Source organism: Acomys minous, assembly GCF_964271855.1.
Source record: "Acomys minous genome assembly, chromosome: 3".
Lineage (NCBI taxonomy): Eukaryota > Metazoa > Chordata > Mammalia > Rodentia > Muridae > Acomys > Acomys minous.
In genome coordinates this window covers 99,740,505-99,764,416 of record NC_140485.1, presented here as the reverse complement: position 1 = coordinate 99,764,416, position 23,912 = coordinate 99,740,505, and the positions used below count along the sequence as shown (strand labels likewise).

Below are 23,912 nucleotides of genomic sequence, written 5' to 3'. Positions count from 1 at the left end.
CAGAGGCCTGGAGCATCATGGGGGACAGACTAGTCCTTTCCGAGCCCATGGGTCAGCTCGGAGGGACATGGGTGAGGAAAAACAGAATGGAGTCAATTGTTGAGAGAGAAACAATGAAGACAGTGACTTGCAGATTCTAACTGGGAGTGCTGACTTGTCAGATATAATGATCTGCCCATTCACTGAGAAGTATTTGACATTTCAGTGAATTGACCTTTGTCTGCCAATAGCTCAGTCAATTGCATTATCATCTCTGTTCAAAGTTTAAGCATAAGAGCTGGTGGTGTTAGGGGTACATATCTCTTGAAGGTGAACTTTCACTTTCTTTTCCACTCTTAGTATTCTGTGAAAGAAGCTTCAGGGGATGGGGGGGAAATCACTGTTATTTTCTCTTTAAAGCTACAGATGACTAAAAATAGGTCTGTGTTCATTGTCTATTGCTGCAAAAAAAATGCACACAACTGTATCAGTTTAATGTAACCTTTACCCTGTCACTTGTCATCATTCTATGGATAAGGACATCTGGCAGGCTCAGGTGGACATTGTGCTGGGAGCCTCACAAGGCTGGAGTCAGGTTTCAGGTGCGCTGGAGACACCAGGACAGGATGCTTCTAGGCTCTTGTCTAATGAGTGCAATCCTGTTCCTGGTGCCTAATGAATGGGATCCTGGTTCTGTTGCTGGCTGTTAGCCAGGCAGAGGTCACTCTGCGCTGCTTTAGGCCGCTCTCCACATCTTTTCCTCATTAGGCTGGCAGCGGTGTGTCTAGCCTTAGCTTACTCACATCTAACCGTGTCTGCTACAGGCTAGAGAAAGTACCCTGCTGTTAAAGGCCCCCTCTGATTACTCTCATTCCACACGGATGACCTCCCTTAAGGTCAGCTGATCAGTAAACTCTGTTGCGTTCTTCAAAATCCTTGCCCAGTTTTGTGGCAAACAACTCTAATGCCAACACTCAGGAGGAAAGGGTAGAGAGAGCTCTGTGAGTTGCAGGCTAGCCCAGGGCTACATAGTGAGGACCTGTCTCAAACACACACACACACACACACACACACACACACACACACACACACACACACACACACATCTTCTTGCTCTATGATGTTGCCATAGCAACCCCAAGGCCTAAGGTTGCAGGGGACATGCAGACTTCTGCACTTCCTGGGGATATCTTTACTGTCATAGCAGAGTAAGTTTAAAAGGGACAGTGAGTTCAGTTTCACTCACATCCACATTGGGTGGCTGACCACCACCAGTAATTAAACTCCAGAGGGATTCAAAGCCTCAGACTTTCCCAGAATTTGGCCCTTGTGTACATACCCTCACAGAGACAATATACACATGCACATAATTTAAAAAATAATAAAAATAAATTTTTAAAAGGGGGGGAGAGACGGCATAGGACCTAAGAGTGAGTACCAAAGGACCCAAACTTGGCTCCCAGCATTACTTCAGTCGGCTTTACAACTGCTTGTGACTCCTAGCTGCTGGCGCTTCAGCGCCCTCTTCCTGCCTCCCACAGGACCCTAGATCGTACTCTAAGGCAACTGGCAGAAGAAAATTTGTTTAAATGAGGCACACAGAAACCACCAAACTAGACCACTCTGTGGGGAGAAAGACAGTTTATTAGCAGACGAAGCATCAGGCTGTCTCAAAGAGTAGAGGACTGTCACCCAACAGGAAAGCCATGTGTTCATCTTGAGATTCGCAAGGGGAAGAAAGCAGCTCTTGAAGCAAGCTTTATTAAATACTGACCAGGATGAACTCAGGTCAGGTTTACTCTCTGGAATCCCAGATGAGCCAAGTGTTGTAGGGTTTTTGTTTTGTTTTGTTTTTGTTTTTTGTTTGCTTGTTTGTTTGTTTGTTTTTAAGGACAAACATCATATAGCCACTGTATCTCCCACGTGGCTTTGTTATTTTCCAAGAACTACAACTCCCAGCATTCCAAGGAGTTACCAGGTCCTTAGGAAGGTGGGGCTTACAGGTCGACTTTGGCTCTTATACCTTGTAAGTTTTATTGGGGAAGAAAGGGCTAGAAGTGGCATGGGGACTTCCAACTGCTTGCTGTAGGCTGGTCTGGTTAACTGGGAACTGGACGTCCTTTGCCAGAGGTATTTGATTGTTAGGGCCAGATAAGGAAAATAGTGGATAGTGGCCTTACCCACAAACAGAAATGGCCTCAGGAGAATCCTGAAGAAAACCGAGTTTTGGTTTCTGTTTGTTCGGTATCAATCCTTCTGTTTACCAGAATCCAGCCTGGCTTGGGCCTCTGGCTTCATCTTAAAACCTAGTCCGCAGCACTGCCATTGGAGGGCTAGGGGTTGCGGGTGGCACTTTGTGGTCTAACAATTTGTATGTGCATTACAAGAACTAAGTTTGAACTAAAGTTCAAAGAATGCCAACAATACAGTTCTTTATAAAATAAGAATCCAAGCCGGGCGGTGGTGGTGCACGCCTTTAATCCCAGCACACGGGAGGCAGAGGCAGGCGGATCACTGTGAGTTCGAGGCCAGCCTGGTCTACAAAGGGAGTCCAGGACAGCCAAGGCTACCCTGTCTTGAAAAACCAAAAAATAAAAAATAAAAAATAAAATAAGAATCCAAACCAAAAAAGTCACTGTGTGTAAAGTAACAGGCTAAAAGACAAGCAACAAACCCAGACCCCAGAGTTTTCAAATATAGGATTGGAGCACAGGACTTGGAACAGCTGTTACCTAAACCTGGCATGCTTCCACTAGCTGAAGCCGGGGCCTCCAGGATGACACAAGCCGTGTTTAAAATGCTTTCCTGAGGCAGATGGATGCCACCAAAGGAGTTTCTGACTGACAACAGGCCCCTGAGCCTGGAGTTTGAGTTGTTATTTCAGGAAATGGGCAACGCTAGATGCTCTCTCTGCTCTCTGCTGTTTAAGAACCAAATCTTCCGCTAGTCACAAGTGTATCCTCAAGTACCTGGAGCTGCCTCTCTCAAATGCGAACCTTGAACCTCGGGGAGCCATCTGTAGCACATTTCTCTCTCCCTTCTTCCCTCCCTCTCTCTCCTTACTTGTTCTCAGTCCCTGTGAAAAGGACAAGGCAGGGGCCTAATTTCTATGGATTTCTTCTCCAATTTGCAAATCTATTTTCTGTCCTGAACATATGAGAAGCTTGTTTATGCTTAGGGTAAACGACAGTCAATAAAGCCCGACAGATAAAAATCACTCCGGATATTCCCTTCTCACTGTCTGTAATTTTCCACTCCCTGGCTGCTGGAACACCACCTTGGTTGACCTCACATGTTCCTAGTTTTCTCTTTGAGACGCCCAGTCCCTTCTGCCCATTGTGGTACAAACCCTTTAGTGCCTTTGGCTGTAATCCATCTTCGCGTTTGAGACTCAGGAAGTGACAGTTTGCTGCCTAGTACTGTCCCTGCAAATGCCTTTTTCCTGGACTTACCATGTCCCTTGCCATTGTGACACATCTTCACTGAGCACTAACCATTCTAACATCCAGTCTGTGCTGATGTAACACGGAAAGACTAATGTTCCAAGGAGAAAAATGCACTCAGTTCTTCCTTCTTTTAAACTACCATTTTCATCTCACTGTTACTCTCAACAGCCAACAAATCCTTCAGGAATTAGACCAGCTATTAATGACTATCCAAAATTCTCCGGGCTTAGAGGGAAGGAAAAGATATTTCGAGAAATAATCCAGCATTTGGCTTCAAATGGCAAAACTTTTGTTTGTTGGATGAGAAATAGAAGGGGCTCAGGTGAAAACTTCCGGCAGAAGGAAAATGGAAGGGCTGCAGTCCGAGGAAAGATAGTGATACCACGAGCTGGTCACTGTTGCCTGGGCTGGGATGGGGAGACAGGGATGGCTGGAATGCCAAGGGGTCCCAGGATCTCTCCTGGAGAGATGGAAGTGCCTAAACAGACGGTAGTGAGGACCACACAGCTCCACTTCCATGAGTATGTTAAAAATTAATCCAACCACGCTTTTGGACAGGTGCATTCTTTGTAGATGGATCCCAGTGAACCCAATAAAAATAGAAAGAAAAGCACCATGGTGAAGGGCAATATTAGCGCATGTGAAAAATCTAAGTGATTATTGGGTAAGATAATAACACCTAAATTAGGAAAACTTACAAAGTTAGTCCAAAATAAAAATCCTGACAAAGTTATATTAGCTAGAAAGAGAAACAAGAGTTACTGTTCTGATCTAACAGCTGTTACAAAGAGTGTTGTTATTTTAGGATATTATTCAATTAAGTGGTTTATTTCTTTTGCTACTCTCAGTGAGTGTATTTATAATCCTTTTTCATCCTATGAGGATATTTTTCTGAGAGAAACTGCTGAACCAGTCAGAGAGAGAAAATAACAACACTTACTAATTCAAAATTACTTTACATGTCTTTCACCTTTTTCTATGCCCCATATTTTAATAAAATGTATTTTAGTGCTCTTTCAAAACTTATACTATTCCAGAATTAAATGTGCACTAATAGGTGTCTGAGTCCTAGGACTAAAAATTAAGGCCAAATCTTCATAGAAAAATGAGTAATTTTTTCCAGCATAGAAACCAATGGTAAAAATAGCCAGATTCTCCTGTGAGCTCTGCCAGTTATTAGCTGTGTGGACATGAGTGCTCCACTCAGCCAGCCTGGGCTGCTCCGTCTCTGGAATGGAAAATATAAGGTCTTATGTTCTTCATATTTTCTTTGTGAAATTCCAGTGAAATGCTTAAACTGGAGTTTTAAAAGTACCACAAACACCCATTGCATACACCGGCGAGCCACTGAGATTGAGAGTGATGCGGATTCCAGGCCACGGTGAAATTCAGCTTCCCTGCCTCTCCGCTACATGACACTCCTGTAAGCTTGGTCATTACAAATCAACCTGAGTATCCTGCTGCCGACAGAGCCCGCAGATGACTCACGATAACTGGATGATGAGAGGGGGAGATAAATAATGGATGCGCGCTACCAGGCACTGAATGGAATAGAGAGCCATTCAAAAGTCAGTAGATGCTCATAGCGGCTCCAGAAAGCACAGCACTCACTCTCACTCTGTGTTATGGTGGAAGCCTTTTTCCTTTTCATTTCTAACTTTGACCCCTTCGTGGTTAGGTGAAGAAAGAGCTAATAGCCTCCTTGGCCACTGAATAGAGCAACCATGAGCATCCTTGCTGGGACACTTTCTGCTTCAGCTTTTAACCAGAGCCACCCACATGAACGTTCACATGGCATGAAGCCGAACATAGCCTCCCAGGCCTGCTCTGGTCCTCCTGAACACCCATTTCTTCTCATTGCCGCACTCTTATTTTAATTATCACTATAGAATAAAAGCAAATTCTTTATGACAGCCTTTCCTAACTGCCCTCAGTTAATTTCCTCAGAATGTGCTTCCAGTGAGCTCCTGATGGTAGGACAAATTGAAAGCTAATCAGCAGACTGTTTCTCAAGTGTCGGGATCTTTTCAAAGAGAGTTCGTGTCTCGGGAAAAGATGATTATTTCCCACAATAATAGGCAGTGTGATGTGCCGGAGCCATCTTTAACGAGGCTACTTCTGTTTAAAACTGAGGGGTAGTAAGATATTAAAAATTGAAAATGACCTCAGGCATGAATTCCACTCCTCGACTTGCAGTTGTTACTTTCTGGCATGTCCCTGTCTCATTATGGGAGCAGACCGTGCAAACTAAGCTGATGAAATCTCTTGGAATAAAAGAACTTTAGGCCAAGGAAGGATTGCTGAACACAATCTCTTCCAACTTTTAAGCGAAAAATCAGGAAGGTTTCCAAATTAACAAAGGTTAGATGAGTGAAGTGATTTATTCGAAATCACACAGGAAGTAGATGATGCAGTTTGAGGGTTCTGGTTGAGGTTTCTCTGTTTTGTCGCTTACCTAATGGGTACTTTTCTCTTCTCTCACAGTAATTCCCCTGAAAATCTGTGGCAATAAAACGTCTTTTTCGTGTGTGTGTGTGTGTGTGTGTGTGTGTGTGTGTGTGTGTGTGTGATGACCCTATGTGCAGATTCTAACACCATTCCACTGTTGGTTATCCAAGGAAGCAATGAGCCACAGGGAAGATCACAGAACTAAGATGGAAAAACAGTGGAGTGGGATTCCAGGTCTGTAAGAAGAGCTGGAAATGTTGTGTAACTGTGTGATAGAGCCATGGCAGTGTGTGCCTTTCAAAGTCACATGTGAGAAAGGGCTTGAGAAAAGACCACTGTGAAAAGCCAAAGCTCACACAGGAGGGGCCTGTCCTGCAAACACTGGGGGCTGCAGCAAGGTGTACATAACCAAGTTGGGGGTGGGGTGGGGGGTGCAGGGCAGGAAGGGACTTGAAACAATTAGAAAGTACTGAAGTCTTTGTGCCAAACAGGATTAGTAATTTCAGGACAGTGCCCACAAAGCATGAAGCACGGTGTGCCACCCTCAGTAGCTGAGAATCCCATGTGCATGGCCAGGTCACAACCCATGGCTGCCAACTGTCATAAGCTCGTCTAAATGTGCCCAGCATAATCTTCACTCCATCAAAGGCTTTGAGGGAAGAGCAGTCATTAGGGAAAGTAGTCTGGTGGCTACTTTGGTAAGAGACAATGCCTCTCCAAAGAGGAGGAACAGATGGGGGCCAAAGGGTGGCAATGTAGACCCAGCAGATTTGGACCTGTAAGAGCCTTTCTTCACTATCAATCTAAAAGGGTCAGGTCCTCACACAGCAGAAGGTCCTGTTTCCCCACACTTCCATCAAGAGTTGACCTTGGAGAGTAAGAACACAACCGTAAAGGATTGCCTGTGTCTCTTGTTCGCCATATCATTTATCGAGGGGGCGCGTGAGTATGCATACGAGTGCACTTGTTACGTGTGGGGACATGCGTGAAGGACAGAGACTGGCTTCTGGCTCTTCCTTGTCATGTCATTCTCAACCTTATTTTTTCCAAAGCACAGCTTCTCACTGAGCCTGGAGCTTGCTGTTTCGGATGAACACTCTGGCCATCAGCTCCTGGAAGCTGCCTGGCTTTGCCTCCCCAGCACTGAGGTCCCAGGAAGGCAGTGCACTTGTGGCTGATCTGGGCTCGGGTCCTCATGTTTGTGCAGCAAGGACTTTACCCACTGAACCAAGTTTTGAGTTCCGTATTATTTCTGTCATAATGGGCACTTCGTAGATGCTTGCTGGTGATCAGAGATTATTCTGCATCTGTGTTTGATGGAGCCTTCCCAGCTCTCAAAAGAGATTTGGCATTCAAGTGAAGCTGTTCCTGATAATTAAAAAATAATAAAAGGAAAGGTTTAGAGAAGTTTGGGTTTTTTTTTACTTATTTTTTTTATTTTACAATGTTTCATATATGTATGTGTTACCATATATGTACCTAGTGCCTGTGAAGGCCAGAAGGGGGCAGCAGATCCCCTGGAACTAGAGTCAGAGATGGGTGCTAGAAACCTAAACTAGGCCCTCTAAAATAGCAGCAAGCTCTCTTATCTGCTGAGTCATCTCCCCAGTTTTGAAGCACATTAATAATATAAAATTGAATATTTCATTTTAAGAAATATTAGCTTGCTGTATTATAAACAGGAGATTAAGTATCATTTTGCATGCAAACTAACTGGATTATATTATAGGTTTATTAAATACAGGTTTTATAATGTATTTAGCCATCCTTTATTTGGCTATAAATGTTATTTAAAATCGTTTCTCTTCATAATTTGCTTTTTAAGCTATTTTATCTGGAAAACATACTCAGTGGCAGTACAGGGGGAAACTGGAAGGCAGAGGACGACAGGAACCAAGGATCACGGGGACACAGGGAAGGATCACAGGAGCCTTAGAAATGAAAATGGGAAAAGTCAGGAGAATCGGGACATGGGTAAAGCGAGGAGGTAAGGCAGGACAACCCCACCTGGTTTTTACACAAACAATATTACCCTACATGTTTCAAAGTTAGTTCTTCAGTAAGACCTAAGTAATGAAAGACAGAAGTAACGCTGATGCGTTGTCCAGCCCCAGTGAGGGTGGACAGCTTGGATGCTTATCAGTCTCTGTTGCAAGAATTGTCCCTTAACTGCTACTTTTAAGCTACCAACATTACTGGACTAATATGGATCTTTAAGCTGTGAAGATGAATTTCCTGGCTGTAGAATTGGAAGGAGACATGTGGCACTGCCATTACACAGGTGCCACTGGCTTCACCTCAGAATTACAGATAGTTGGGAGATGCCATCAGGATAATTAAGCAACAAAGAGCTTTCAGTACTTATTGCCTTCTACAATTTACTTAATTGGAAATAGATGTAGCCCAGGCTAGACTTTAACTACTGCCTCTGTCACCTGAGAGCTGGGAGCTGGTGTCTTCGTTCTGGTTTTGTGGCTGTGAAGCGACAACTCTGTAGGCAGCTCTTTTGAAGGCAAACATGTATGTAATTGGGGGCTGGCTTGCAGTTTTAGGGGTTTAGTCCATTATCATCATGGTGGGAACCACGGTTGTGTCCAGACAGACATGGTGCTGGAGAAGGAGCTGAGAGCTCTACATCTTATTCTCAGGCACCACAAGGGAGCTGTGTGCCACCCTGGCCATAGCTTGAGCATTTAAGACCCTCAAAGCCCGCTCCCACAGTTACATACTTCCTCCAACAAGGACACACCTCCTAATAGTGCCGCTCCCTATGAGCTAAGCATTCAAACAAGTGAGTCAGTGGGTGCCATACCTATCCAAACCTCCACAACAGGTGTACACCACCTCATCAGACTAGGGTCTAATTTCTAAGGATGTCTTTAAGGGGCTTGGAATAGGGCTTTATCCATAAAGTGCTTACCACACAGTAATGAGGACCTGGGTTTTATCTCTAGCACCAAGCAAAAAAACTGAAGTGGAGTGAAAACACACCTATAACCTCAGCTCTGAGGAGGTGGAGACAGGAGAATCCCTAGAGATTTCTGCTAGTCTACTGACTCCGTGAGCTCCAGATTCAGTGAGAGACCCTGTCAAAGAAAAACAACAAGTAAAATAACAGAGACATCCGATGCCTATATTGACCTGCACATACACCACCATGTGCACAGACACACAGACAGAGAGACATGACAGAGAGAGATGCATGGTTGTGCACACGTACACAGAGACAGAGAGAGACAGAAAGACTGAGAGACAGAGAGACAGACAGAAATGACACAGAGATGCATATGCATGTGCCTGCACACATGCACACAGAGAGAGAGAGAGCGCGCGCAACTGGCTTGCGTGAGGAGCCAGCTGTGGCATATCAATGGATAGCCATCACTCTGCCTGCACCCCTCATGATAGAATAGCAAGTTGATTCTTCAGATTTCTCTCATTAAAGGAATTAAAAGGGGGAGTAAAATACATACGGCAAGAAACCTTCTGGGACTATTTTTTCTCTATTCCCTTCTCTGTGGTCAGTCTTGCTTTCTTCTTCTTTTTTGGTTCTGATTTGTTTGTTTTTCTTACACAGCTCATCAGACTCCACAAGTTGAATTTGCAGAGAGGTGGGACTACATCAGATTCAGACAGACCTATAAAGTTTGCAACTTTCTCTGAAAGGCAATAGTGGTGCTGTAGGAAGCATAAGGCTCTAGGAAGCTTAAGCTTACAATTAGTAGACTAGGCGGTTTGAAGCTGTGCCCAGGCCATGTCACCTCAAGCCTCTGAGACATGAATGCCTTTCTTCCATCCCAAGTCTGGTGGTCATCCTATGGGGCCTTTAAATGCTGCAAGGCTGGTATGTGCACTTATTTTCAAATGCCTCAGTAAAATTGATATGTGTTTACATAGAGATAAGTGAGACATGAAGCAAACACATAGCAAAATGTTAACAAAGGATATATAAGCACTCGGGTTTTCTCAAAAAGGCAGGAAAATGAGATCACTTTCAAATGCACTGCACTTGATGAACCTGCAAGCCCTGTGCAAAGACAAAGCGTTTTTATTCAGTTAAAGAGAGGCGGTGTCCAGGTGTCACAGCTTTCAGGATATTAAAGTCTTTCCCATCTAACTGATTTGATTATTCAGCAATTGTCTCCTGAGCATCTGTCACCCTAAGTGTTTGTGATAACTCAGTAATGAAACACACACACACACACACACACACACTTAATCTGGGAAGCTGACATTATGGAAGGACACACAGGCAAGCCATTTGGATATCAAGCAGAATTCTTTGATGCATGCGGTGGTAAAATGGGGAAAGAACATGTTAGCTGGCCATGGATTACCGGAAAGATTCCCAAGGAACTAAAATAAGAACATTAGGCCTAGGGGAGATAGAGGGAGCATTAGGCTGACAGTGAAGGCTCCTGTACTCCTCACAGAACCCTCAGTTATGATTTAGGAGCTATAGAAGCCTCAGAAGAAAGTCACTAAAACCGCAGTCACGGTGCCCAATTCAAAAGAATGGCAAGCTGTCCTTTGTGCTGAAGTTACTAAGTGTAGATTTGGGGGATGGGGTGCTGTGGAAAGGGGTAAAGGGCCCTTTAAAACCACCTCAGTGATAGGAACCCATTAAAGAATATTAAGCCTAGAGGCAACTGGATCAGATATCCATTTACGAAGGTCCATCTGGCATCAGAGTGGAGAATAAATTGAGGCAGAAGCAAAACTAATAGTAGAAGGCCACTTAGGAGACCATAATGGCTGGTTTAAGAGAGAGAGTGACCTGAGCCATGGCAGTGACAAATGACAATGCTGAAAAGCAGGTGGATCCTGACACTGCACTAGGGCTTAAAAAAAAAAAAACAACTCTGTATCTTCTTCTGGGACATGCTGGTGGGCAGATGGAGAGCCATGGACTACAGTACTCAGAGGAAGGGCTGGAGCAGGGGAATCCTGGGAAACAGCGACGAGGCAAAGGTATTAAGCAGATATCTCCAGGGTCTTCTGGACGTCAGCACATGAAACCCAAGTCAGTGACAGATATTAGTCAAAAACCACTATTTCCATCATCAACTGTAAAATCCTTCATAGGGACCAGGCAGAGGGCAAGTGAGGGTCTCAAGATTCTGGTGAATCTTACTTCTGAATGGCATGGTGGGAGAAAAGATGATGTACAGCCTTCTCTTAATTTGACTGTCATGGCTTACCATCATTCCTCCTCCGCCAGTTGGGCTGAAACCACGCAGTTGTTTCCATTTCCGGTTCTCTTCTCCATAGAAAAGTCTTCCTTACTTCTCCCACCTCTTCATTTTCTATTATATTATTTGGGGTAATCCTTTCTTGTCTGCACTGGTCCATTGGCAAATAAGTCCTTATCAAGAGTCGCATGGGTGAGTGGGGGGGGGGGGCTTTAAGCAGTGCTGCACTCGACGAGCCTCATCCTATGCAATCACGCAACTCTGAATTTAAATCCTCCCTCTGCATGTGCTAGCCACGTGCCCCTAGGTGGTAAGCTGTACGTCTCTCTGTTCCTCATTATCCATCCAAAAAAATAAAACTTAACAGCTTGTGCTGTACAAGGCTGTTGCCAATGTGAACAGAGCACAGCCTGGTGCCCCCAAAGACACATGTCTTGTCTGCCTCTGAGGGCCGTTGCCTGGGACGACTGGGTTAGTACTCAAAAAGAGGGCTGTGATTTTCCCAGGCATAATTCTGCCATAGAAGTCTTAATGAACCCTGTTGTTACCGTTCCCATTATTGTTGTTACTGCTACCAGGGGCTTGCGGGAACCGTGTCTACAAGCCTTAGAGCAACACTTGAACATATCTGTATCATTATTATTTCTGAATCCCCTCACTTCTTTGCCGTAGCTTGGGGATTGTTTCTTTCTTTGCTGAGTGCTGTTTTGCAGAAGCAGCCAGATGTCTCTGCAGCTTGTCGTTTCTGGCCACGTACTCTCTCATATGTACTCAGATGTGTTCAGCTAACGCACCATGTCTGTGGAAGTCTTGCTGGGCTGAAGAAACCTGTACCTGGGCTGTTCTTGAAACACAAAACGAGACACTGAGAGATTAAAAACTATAGACAATTGTGCATTAAAATATTTTACATTTTAAAAACTTTATAAAGGGCCTGTTACCAACATAAATATAATGGGGTTTCAGCCAGAGTTCTCTAGAGGAATGGGACAGATAAAACGAAGGTACATTATTAAATGAATGTATTAGATTGGCTCGCACAATACAAACTAGGTATTTCAATGATGGCTATCTATACAGGAGAGAGGCTGAGAACCCCATAGCCCTTAAGGTAAGAAAGATCTGTAGGGTCCTGGGAGCTGCTCTGACTGTGAGGGTGGATGCCTCAGATTCACATGAAGGCCTGAGGATTCCTCAAGAGCCACTTGCTTTCAGTCAAAATTGGAAGACTGAGAAAGCTGGCTTTCCAGCAACAGAGTAGATGCACTCACCATCAAGAGGGAAGGAAAGCAGGCAAAATCAGCATGGATTTTCCCTCAGACATTTTTATATCTGGGCTGAGGCCTGGAGGTACTACTGCCCTCTCTAGGGGATTGTCTTCCCTCCCCATTGGTCAATCCTTCCAGAAACTGTTATCACATATCTACCCAGATCCTTGTCTTTTAGTTAATACCCAATCCAATCATGTTGACAACCAGAATTAACCATTACAACTTCTCTGATTAACTATTACTAAAATATCATTTGCTGTATCTAGTTTACTAGCATTGCCCATAAAGATTGCAACTATACCATCTTAATGCGTTCCCAGCCTAAGAGGGATGACTCCTGATTTTTGAAACTCCAATATTTGAAGGGTCTTGAGCACTTTAGATACTATAGGAAAACAAAAAGGTATCCTGACTCATAAGGCAGTATCTTTAATTTTTCTTGAAGAAATGTATGCTGGGACTATTCTCATATGATCCCTGTCACCTGCAACTGTTATAAAAACAAAAGAAGGTGACACTTTAGATGTCCCGTAAGAACCCTCAAGAGTTGAAAGAGGCTTTAGCTCATGACAGCAAGCATTGACTGCATGGAATGTGTGTGTGTGATCACAAGTCCATACCCACCATCTTGCTTGAATAGAAACTTCAGTGTTAGTATCTGAATGTCTAATAGGGTATCCTATTAAAAGTTATTTATGCTAAATAAAAAAGTTATGCTTAAAATGAACCTGTATTTTTCACAGTCCAATTATACTATTCATAAGAACTACATTTATTCTATTTTTTTCCTCTTTAAAATGCACTGCAAGAACTAATTTATTTGCCTCCTCAAGATACTAATTATGCTTCATTTCTATAAAGTACTAAGAGGCTCACAAACTTCTTTCCTGGGGTCCATGCCATGATAACACTGTTAAATAGACGCTGTTGTCTCACTCTACAGGTGAGGAAGACAAAATTCAGAAGGTTCCCATGACAAAAGTCAACCTAAATGTCACAAGTGCTCCTGGCACTGACACTGTGGGGTCTGTACTACGTCATTGGTGGTCCCCAAAGCAGCTGATATCTCATACTCAGACCCCCCCCCCACTATCACAGCAAACACAAAGACACATGAATCGTGTGATGACCCAGATACAGACAGCCTAAGAGGAATTAGTATGAAAAGTAGGCCAGATCTTTAAGCAACATGCTAGAGAAAATCCTAGTAGATGTGCTGAAGGCATCTTGCACACAAGGAGGCTGAACTGGTACATAGATCAGGAGGATCAGCACATCTCACAGGGCAAAGCCTACATGGGAATCTATGGGCTTGTCTAGAAGTCAAAGTCTATATTTGAGGTGCTCAGGACATGGATGAGGTTGAAAGATCCTCAGGAGTCATAGAAAAATTAGCCTCAGAGTCAGTAGGGTTTAATGACCTAATGAATAAACCTAGTATAAGCATTTCTACAGGAAACTAGCAAGTGTAATATGTAATAGTCCCCTAAGTCCTGGACTGCCTCCTCCACAGCCTTCTCATTCTCTCTTACTTTTTCTTCTTCTTTTAACTTGCTATTCTCAAGCGGGGTCCAACCATGAGGTCACCTCAGAACTCCACTTACCCACCTGAGCAAATACTTTCCAAGCTGTGTTCCCAGGCCCAGTTACTCTCCTTTGGCCCACTAATCATCAGCATAACAGACTAGAGACATTCATATCAACCAGTGGGAATCGTGTTGGGATGTTCCCTCCTAAAAAGAACCAGTAAGACTGAGGAATGCCAAAAGGAAAGATGTGAGAAAGATATTCCATGCCTGTGAGGAGGCTAACAAGACCACTGAGCTAGCAGGGATGAGGAGGAGTAAGGAAGTGGCCAAGTGGGCACAGAGGCAAGTGTGGCCAACTCATGAAAGGGAAAGAATCTGACCATCACACTGAGCCCTTGGAAAGAAAGGCCTGCACTACTGTACTGGGTCCATTAAACAACCCCCAAACAGGTCATGGGCAAAACAACTTATATTAGGAATCTTAGCTGGGATCTGCAATCCCATAGGAAGCGTGCAGAGAATATACCTAGGTGTTAAAATATAAAGTGGGCATGTGGGGGTGCCTGAGTGGCTGGGCTGAACAAGCCATGAAAAGCTCACTGGCAAGGATGGCCAGACATGTATAGAAAGCAGTATCAAGTGAGGTGCTTTTCTCACATGGAATCACAAGTGCAAGCTTAGTGCAGACACATTGGCCTAGGATCTCTGAGCATAGGGACAGGTGGGTTTTTAAGGTGTCTCTGTCAGGATCCTGGAGAGGTCCTCTGGCCCAGACAGAAAAGCAAACTGAGGCTCAAGTCCTTTCAGTTAACTTTCCAATGCTTGTAAATTCCACCTGTGGACTTAGACCCTTGTTGGGACATGGCAAAGGCAACAGTTAACATCAGTCAAATATTTAAGAACAATGAGATGTCTGTGTGACAGAGTGCAGGAAGGAGAGACCAAAGCCAACCAAAGAGGACCATGGACAGCAGCCTCCATTGGTGCTTCACTGAGGAGACAGGATGTATCCTGATAACTTAAAGGTTAGGTGAAGCACAGTTAAAGACAGACAGACGGACTAGGGAGCTATGACCATAGACAAAGCATTGTTTTGAGAAGGATGCTGTGAAGACCATGTGAAAATACTTAGAAGAACCCAACTGTTTCTTCAGCCTTAACTCTTGGTCCTCTGCAGAAGCCTGGTGACTCCTACTGAGGCCATGAGACTTCTCCCATCAGTACCACTTATAGCTGCCCTCCTTAGCTCACAGCACTCTTCTGTGAATGCACACATAACACCTTCACACTAAACCACAAAGGATGTGCAATCCTTGAGTCAGGAAAGCTAATAATTCTTTGAGGAGTGTTCTTATTCACAGAACACTTATGTCCTTCTTATTGCACCACTATGGCAAGATGTGTTCATTACTTTTCTGTTCCTGCGATAAAACTCAGTCATCTAAGAGCAAGTTAGAAAAGAAAACGGATTTATTTTGACTTACTTTTTTATGGGGATAGTCTGTCAAGATGGGGAAGGCATGACAACACAGAAGGTAGGGTCAAGCTGTAAAACCTCAAAGCCAGAGTGACGTATTTCCTCCAGGAAGGCTCCACCACCTAAGAGTTCCAAATGGTCCCAAACAGCACCACCTGCTGGGTACCAAGCATTCAGATGCTTGTGCCTACGGGGAACACTTCTCACTCAAACCACCACATGTAGGAAGGTGACAAGCTCTTCTACCTTGTGGCTAAGGAAAGAAAGGTCCTGAGAATGTAAGTTCAGGCCCTAATTGCTCTCCACACTGCTGTGCATCTTGCAGCAATGTTCACATGTGAGCACAGGTTGAAATCCTGTGCTTTAGGCTGTGGGAATTTGCTAAGGCCCTTGGGAATCAACCCAGATGCTAGCTGGTGGTTCTTTCTGAATGGTTCTGAGTCACATGCCATTGGGTGCTACCTTTGCCTTCTCAATACCTGGCAATTCCGTAGCCAAGAGGAAATGAGACAAAACTGTGAACTCATCTGTGAAACTCCATCCACCTCACATGAATTTTTATGCTTTGGGATTTTCTGAGATAGCATCTTGACCATGTGCTTACCACAGAGAAGGCCTCTATAAACTTCTTTTTATCTTCTTTCCCTTTTCTATGCTATTGCGTACAAGCCAAACCCTGATAAGTCAGAGCCACAGGTGCACCCATCCATCGGCCCAGCAATACCCTTCTTCCTCCCCTCTTTAATCTGTCTGGCCGCACCTACCTTCCCTTATCAAGCTATCCAAACATTCCCTACCCTGGCTTCCATACCAACTGCTTCTGCCTTTAGCCCACCTTACCTCCTGCCTCCTTACTGTCCTACCCAATACCACTCAGCTCTCTTTCCTCCGTTTGAGAACATAAATTCCCTGTTGCTTTTTTTTCTACTATATTTTTCCTTTGTGGTATTTAATACAAATATTTTTCCATCCTATATAGATTTGATGGTTTACCACCTGTCTTTCCTTCCAGAATGTGGATCCCTAGTCTGTTTAGTTGACCATGATTCTCTGTAGTGCCCCATGGCATTGTGGGCTTGCTCTCTTCTCTGCTCTTATCCTCTCTCTTAGGATGGCTTCCTACAGTCTCCTTGGTAAATAAAAGCTGAATTCTATGGAGCCCATATTCTCTGGTGTTTTCCTTAAATTTCCCTCTCTGGCATTTATCCACACATTACTGAGCCATGAGTTGTGTTCTCGGGTTGTTCCATGATTCCCTAATTACATGATCAGCTACCAGAGGACTGAAACTCATCTAGAACATCTTAAAATCTCCCGTGTACCTACTCTAATAGTAGAAAATACTATCAGCACTCAGCAGTTTCTTGATAAATGAAAATGTACATCAGCCTGACCGTGGCAGCATATCCCTTCTGCATAGTTGGAATCTTCACATAACAAACACGGCATTGCAGCAAGAGCCAGGGCTCAGCTTCCGTCTTCCCGGGTTCCTATTTTCAGTTTCAATAAGAAGCAAACAATCTTATCTTGAAAGGGGATTGGATTTATTTTTAATAAGAAATCTGAATTGGGAGCTTATTTTTTTTTTCTCCAGAATGTAATAACAGTGCAAGCAAAGCCTTACACTACATTTCTCATGTATAAGAGAACAAAGCATCCAGGCAAACTTCTTTGGTCAGGTAAAAAAAGCTTGGTAACACCCAACTTTTTCAACATCCCTGGGAGCCTGGAGAGGCCACATAGCAGGGCCGCCTAGTCAAAGTGTGTTTCCAGTATCCTGGGCTGGGAGGAGACATGAAAGCAAACCACAAGCTCCTTGGAGCCAGTATCTTCAAACACGAGCATGCTGGACACTCACCACTGGTAATCTCAGGAAGCAGTCATCTTGGATTCTGCCCTCTTCCTTCATTCACAACCAAAGCAAAGCAAAAGGCATGTGCCAAAGATGTCACCGCTATGGCCCAAATGATCAGACCAGAGTTTTAGCACTCACTCTATTCTTCTACCTCCAATTACCAGTTACTTGGCTTACTGGTAAAACCTCAGGCTGCTGATTTTCTCGATATTCGTTGGATGACCTACACTCACCCTGTCTCTCTGTTTGTCTGTCTGTCTATAGCTACATATGTGAGTTTCTCATATATATATATATATATATATATATATATATATATATATATATATATATATATGTTTTATATGCTTCAGAAATTGTTGAAGACAGAATAAATTCTGTATAAATCTCCCACAGAACTAAGAGTTGATCTTATAGAATGAACTGGGTTTAAAAAAAAGAAAGAAAGAAAGAAAGAAAGAAAAGAAAGGTAATGTTTGCTAAAATCAGAGACACCATGAAAACTGCTAATGTTGACATGCAATCTCTTCATTGCTTAGTGGCTTGTATCCACCTCTGGTTGGCTTTATGACAACTGCTGATGGGCGTCTTCTCTCTGCTCTCAGGCTGCGGCAGTCCTGAAGGTTGATGGAGGGCCATGCTATTCAAACAGCAGGCGTGGCTGAGACAGAAGCTCCTGGTGCTCGGAAGCCTTGCCGTTGGGAGCCTCCTGTATCTCGTTGCCAGAGTTGGGAGTTTGGATAGGTAGGTGGTTAAATATACGTTCCTCCATCCATGTAGCTTTATGTATCCCTGGAATGTGAACTTCCTTGGGTTAGAACTTTAATTTGATCCATTTGTCTTTGTTCCTCAAAATTCTCAAGAAACTCTTTTTTCTGTTCTATTGATTTTGACTCATTAAGGACCTGAAAGGAACAAGTTCCACACTACTCAGACCAAGATGCCTCATCCAGATCCATGGGTATTCTGTAAGCACTGACACTTATTCTCAGAGAAGGCATAAAACTCATAAAACTGTGTACAATAAATAATAATAATAAGTAAATAATACTGTCACTGACTAGAACAGTGTAGACTGTCTGCATCTGGTGCTGACCTTCAGCCATTACAGTACGGTAGTGATAGGACTATGTTCCTTCCTTTTGAAATTTATGAGCAGACAATTATATATGCACCAGTAAAGAAGCTCATCAAGTTTGCAGTCCTCTGCCCTGGAAAGATGGCTACAGGCATGGATTTTTAACTATGTTAATTAGCTCTGGCTTTCAGGAGCTGAGCATACCCGACAAGGATGCTGTCACACAGGATGATTGCCACAAGGCACTGGAAAATCCATGAAGAGGAAATTACAGATATGGGGCTTGGCTCTTTATAGATAAACAGATGAGAGGTGCTAGGCCTGCAGGATTTCTAGCCATGACAGTTAAGTGTCCTTAAGATGTCCCTCAATAGCTCTACAGTCAGGGTGAATATGGAGGTGCCCCCTTTAAATTAACTCTTGAGCTGAAAGACTGGATGTTTTGTCAGTTCAATTTCCAGAGTCAACAAAAATACATTCTCAATTTTTAAATAAGAATAACTTCTGTTTTCTCCTCAGTATCCTATAGTTCAGATGTTTTAAAATAATACAACAATCCTTGCTTTCCTTCATCCAGTGTCTGTCATAACTGATAAACATTAACCCCTCGTTGATTTTTTTTTCAGTTCAAAATACTTCCCATTTTCTAACTATGAACTACATAGTTGAAAACTTATCACTGAAGGCTGACAATCCAGGATTATTCTTGACATCTCATTTAATAGTGAAAAGCCTTGAGGTGACATTTGTCCTTTGTCCTTAACAGAACTTTACTATGAAGTCTTCCCAACACCTTTAATATGCCTCCAATCACTGAAGTTTTATTCAGTAATTGGACTTAAAGTTGTGAATACACCTCTCGTTCAGCTGGTATCAGTTTTCCTTTCCAGCCTTCCCAGCCCTTGTTGAAGATGTTAGGCTTAGTAACTGAAGACTACTCTATAGGAGGAATGCTGAGGTTACTTCCCTTGTCTCTTACAATGTTAAAAGTTGCTTTGGGTCTGGCAGCCACGATTAGAACTGTTCTTCAGGAAGCAAGGAAGTGAGATATTCTTCCTACTTTTTCATGTTCTCTTGAGTGAAGGAGTCTAGGAAAAACTTGTCCTACAGAGTGTGATATTCCAGGATAGGAAGTAAAAAGAAGAAGAAAGTTCAGAAGGAAGGCTGCCCTTTCTAGGCAGAGGACTTCCGTTCGTAGAGATGCTCATGTCAACACTTTCTCCCATGGTTGGGCAAGGTAATTACATCTTACAGGAAAGCATTTGAAAGACTATTGCATTAGTGCTCAGAGAAACACTATTAGCATCATTCTAGATGCCTGAAAGTCCATCCGTGGACACTTCAATGAAGTAGGGCCAATTGCCTAGGCAGAACCCAAGAAGAGCAGAATAGCTAATTTATAATACCCTCATCATTGTCACAATCAAAACCACTTTTAACTGTGTGTCTGTTGATAATTTTGCAAGATCTAGTTAGAATCTTAGCATAATAATCCCAATAAATTTATAAACTTCCATTTTTCAAAAATATGAACTCCAGTTGTCTTGCTTAGTTTGTTTTATTTTGTCAACTTGATACAAGATAGAGTTGGAATGAGGGACTCTCCAGTGAGAAAATGCCTCCATAAGCCTGGCCTGTAGGCAAGCCTGCAGAGCACTTTCTTGATTAATGATTGATACGTACAGGGGACCCCACTCACTGTGGACAGTACTTGCCCTGCGCAGCTGGTCCTGAGAAAGCAAGCTGGGCAAGCCATGAGGGACAGGCCAGGAAGCTGCTTTCCTCCAGGGCTTCTGCCTCAGTTGCCACCACCAGGCTCCTGCCCTGCCTTCCGTCCATGATGGACTGTGATATGGAACTGTAAGCTGAAATAAAACCGTTTCTCCTCAATTTTGCCTTTGGCCATGAGTGTTTTATCACAGCAAAGGGCACACTAGTCAAGGAAGTGGTAAGCCCTGTTTTTACAATATATTTTCATTGTTTTCAATCTTTCTGAGATGAATGTGAGTTGTTTTAAGAATGAAAGAATAAGTACTGCAAAAAGTAATAATGTTTATAGTTCCCTTAAAGATTATGATATAGATCTAGATAAACAGAGCAGACCTAAAACCATTCATTCTCCTGAGTTCTACACAATGGATTGAGCATTGCTTGAGGATGCAACGGGGCCTCTTGGCAAAGCAAGAGACTGACTCATTGTCACAGAAAAGGAGAAAGACTCCAAATCACTGCTGTCACTGGAAAATTTCAACTAGAAGGAATAATTTAATAGCCCATTTGACTAGCATTATCCCCTTTATCCAAGAAGCCTGAAATGACTTCCTAAATCAACCTAGCTGACTCGATAATTATGAATTTTCAGTTCATCATCAGATTATGTATAAAAGTAAACACATTTTTTAAACCATACACAGAGGCCATGTTAAAGTAGTGACTTCATTCTGATACCGTTGTAGCTATTACCACATCTTTCTTTCTCAGAGCAATATGAATAGTTGTTCATCCTTCCTGGCTTTGTTCATTGTGTGCGTTACTAGCGCCTGACTTAAATTGCATAGTGATGAGGATCTGGGATTTCTGGCCCCATCAAAGTCTTCCTGCTGGATGTCTAGTCCCAGGAGTAATAGGTCATACACAGGACAATGATGCCTGGCATTGCTCCTACAATCAGCAAGGCAGAAGTGTAATCGTGACCCTTTCAGATAGAAATGGAAAGATAGTCACAAGTAGAGCAAGGACAAAGATTGGATTTCTGGATGATGGTGATGCAAAAAAAAAAAAAAAAAGCCAAGGGCAGGGACTGGAGCCTCTTCTCAGATTATATCTCAAGGATGTTAAAGGACCACATGACTACTGCTAGGCTGCCAAAGGAGAAGAAAAAGACAAAGACTAAGACAAAGAAAGGGAACGAAACCACACAGCCAACGCCTGAAATAAATGGCCTCCTCTTCACCCTTCAGCTTCCTACCTCAAGACTATAATCTCCTGCCTTTCCGATTTTCTAAATGATTTTAACTGGTGAGCTGTTAAAAAAGCTATTAGTATGGCTGGTGTCACTTGTCTATCCTGTACTGTGAGCATAAGTACACGCCATAGTCAATTAAGTGCTTGGTGAATAAAAATTTTAAGAAGCACTAATAAAAAAAATCCCATCAATTATGTGTGCTCTGCTGAATACAGGGCTACTTAATATAAAATTTCCCAAACATATGTTCATTATGGATTACAGCAGCCTGGGACCCAGTGGCTTTATTTATGCGTGTTCAATTTGAGTCTGAGCACAGATGCAAACCAGTGATGGGTTTTTCACAGTGCCTCTCTTTTGCTTGCAGGCTTCAGCCCATTTGCCCTGTTGAAAGCCGATTTGGTGGTGCCCAGAATCAGGCTGAGCTCCCACTCCGAGCCCTGCAGTTTAAGAGAGGTTTGCTGCATGAATTCCGGAAAGGCAACTCTTCCAAGGAGCAGGTTCGCCTCCATGACCTGGTCCAGCAGCTTCCCAAAGCCATTATCATTGGGGTGAGGAAAGGGGGCACCAGGGCCCTGCTAGAGATGTTGAACCTCCATCCTGCAGTGGTCAAAGCTTCCCAAGAGATCCACTTCTTCGACAATGATGAGAACTATGCCAAGGGCATTGAGTGGTACAGGAAAAAGATGCCTTTTTCCTACCCTCAGCAAATCACAATTGAGAAGAGCCCGGCGTATTTTATCACAGAAGAGGTTCCAGAAAGGATTTACAAAATGAACTCATCAATCAAGCTGTTGATCATTGTCAGGGAGCCGACCACAAGAGCGATTTCTGATTACACTCAGGTGCTAGAGGGGAAGGAGAGGAAGAACAAAACCTACTATAAGTTTGAGAAGCTGGCTATAGACCCTAATACATGCGAGGTGAACACAAAGTACAAGGCGGTTAGGACCAGCATATACACAAAACATCTGGAGCGCTGGCTGAAGTATTTCCCAATTGAACAGTTCCACGTCGTGGACGGAGACCGCCTCATCACCGAGCCTCTGCCGGAACTACAGCTGGTGGAGAAGTTCCTGAACCTTCCTCCAAGGATAAGTCAGTACAATTTATATTTCAACGCTACAAGAGGGTTTTACTGTTTGCGATTTAACATTATCTTTAATAAGTGCCTGGCGGGCAGCAAGGGGCGTACCCATCCAGAGGTAGACCCCTCCGTCGTTACCAAATTGCGCAAATTCTTTCATCCCTTTAATCAAAAATTTTACCAGATCACAGGGAGGACATTGAACTGGCCCTAAAATAATACAGCGTACAACACTATGTGTTGTATCAGGAGTCCCGTGGTTTCTTCTCTAGATTAAAATCCGCACTTTCCCAGACACAGCTACCCAGATCATTTTTCCATGAATACTTGTAAATATGCAGTGTGTGACCAAATATAAGATCAATTTCCTTTTCTACTGAAAATTTACAAAAAAAAAATGCTAAATTGCTGTCTGCATAGTTGCATCTTTTAAGCTATTTACAGTAAAAACAAAGACGAGAGAGAGAGAGAGAGAGAGAGAGAGAGAGAGAGAGAGAGAGAGAGAGAAGAGAGAGAGAGAAGAGGTAATGGGACTGGGGAAAGTGACCAGATATTCCAAGAGTTAGTCTTCCTTTGATTCGGAACGTGTCACCCGCCATTTTCATAGATTTAAGCCAAAAGATGAATGTGTGAAAATGTACCAATGGCTACGAAGCTTCGGGAAGCAGAGGATTCGGGTTTATGGTGTTTCGTTTCTGTTTGTTTTGTTTTGTTTTTGTCCTAAGGCTCTTTAATTCAGATGCTGGATTGGTGCCATGAAAACAGAATATTGCTATTTTCTTATAATTTAAAAGAATGTCTTATCACATAAAATTGACCTTGTTCCAAAGTTCCAGTGGTAATTTTGCACTATTGTTTCCTTGTATGGACCATGGAGTCGTTTGTAGCATGTCAATCACGTGCTGGAGAATCAAGTCCTTCTACTTCCATGTCGTATGTCAACAAAAATGAAATGTCCTGTATATAGTGTAAATATATGTAAATACCAGTTTCACACTAAGTAATTCTATTTTGTAAACTGAATATGGCTATTTAATTTATTGTGAAAACTAAATTTATTGTGGTATTTAAAATGGAATGGATTAAAATCACACTGTGCAACTTTTCTTAAAAATGCCTTTTGTTTTGTGCGCCCCCTGCTGGTCACCAGCATGGAAGCCGTGTGGTTTTGTGGGTACTTAAGAGAAAAAAAAAACTTCGTCCCTGGATTTCCAAACCCTTGTGAAAGTATTCTTAAAAAGTGAGGTTGGAGACACTTTACAAATATCACAATTCTTTGGAAATCAAGGAAGAACAGCCACCTCAGAGAAGCCCAGCACTGCTCCTGCCTCTAAATGTGTTCATAGAATTCACACGCTGCTGTTAGAAAGGCGAGAACCAACACAGAAGAAGACTCATGGTTGTCTTTGAACCTCTAATCACAGTCAGGCCAGGCAAAAAATAAAACAGAGTAAGATTAGAATGCTTGTGTGGTCTCTGTACCGAGGGCTGCTGGCGCTGCACAGATGCGAGCAAGGACGCAGAACGCTCTTCGATAGAAAAATATCTTAATCTGCTCAGATCAAATCACACAGCATTGCCACAA

General features: G+C 43.1%; 1 protein-coding gene across 5 annotated transcripts in view; it reads left to right on the top strand.

Moving 5' to 3' along the window:
* Positions 1-23,419, top strand: part of HS3ST5 (heparan sulfate-glucosamine 3-sulfotransferase 5) — a 273,269-nt gene extending 249,850 nt beyond the window's left edge. For all 5 annotated transcript variants that reach the window (XM_084774656.1, XM_084774655.1, XM_084774653.1 and 2 more), the window contains 2 exons: positions 17,803-17,941; positions 21,608-23,419. In XM_084774656.1, the coding sequence (XP_084630782.1) occupies positions 17,835-17,941; positions 21,608-22,541 (1,041 nt within the window). In that variant the 5' untranslated portion in view covers positions 17,803-17,834 and the 3' untranslated portion in view covers positions 22,542-23,419. The remainder of the gene's footprint in view (positions 1-17,802; positions 17,942-21,607) is intronic.
* The last annotated feature ends 493 nt before the right edge of the window (positions 23,420-23,912 follow it).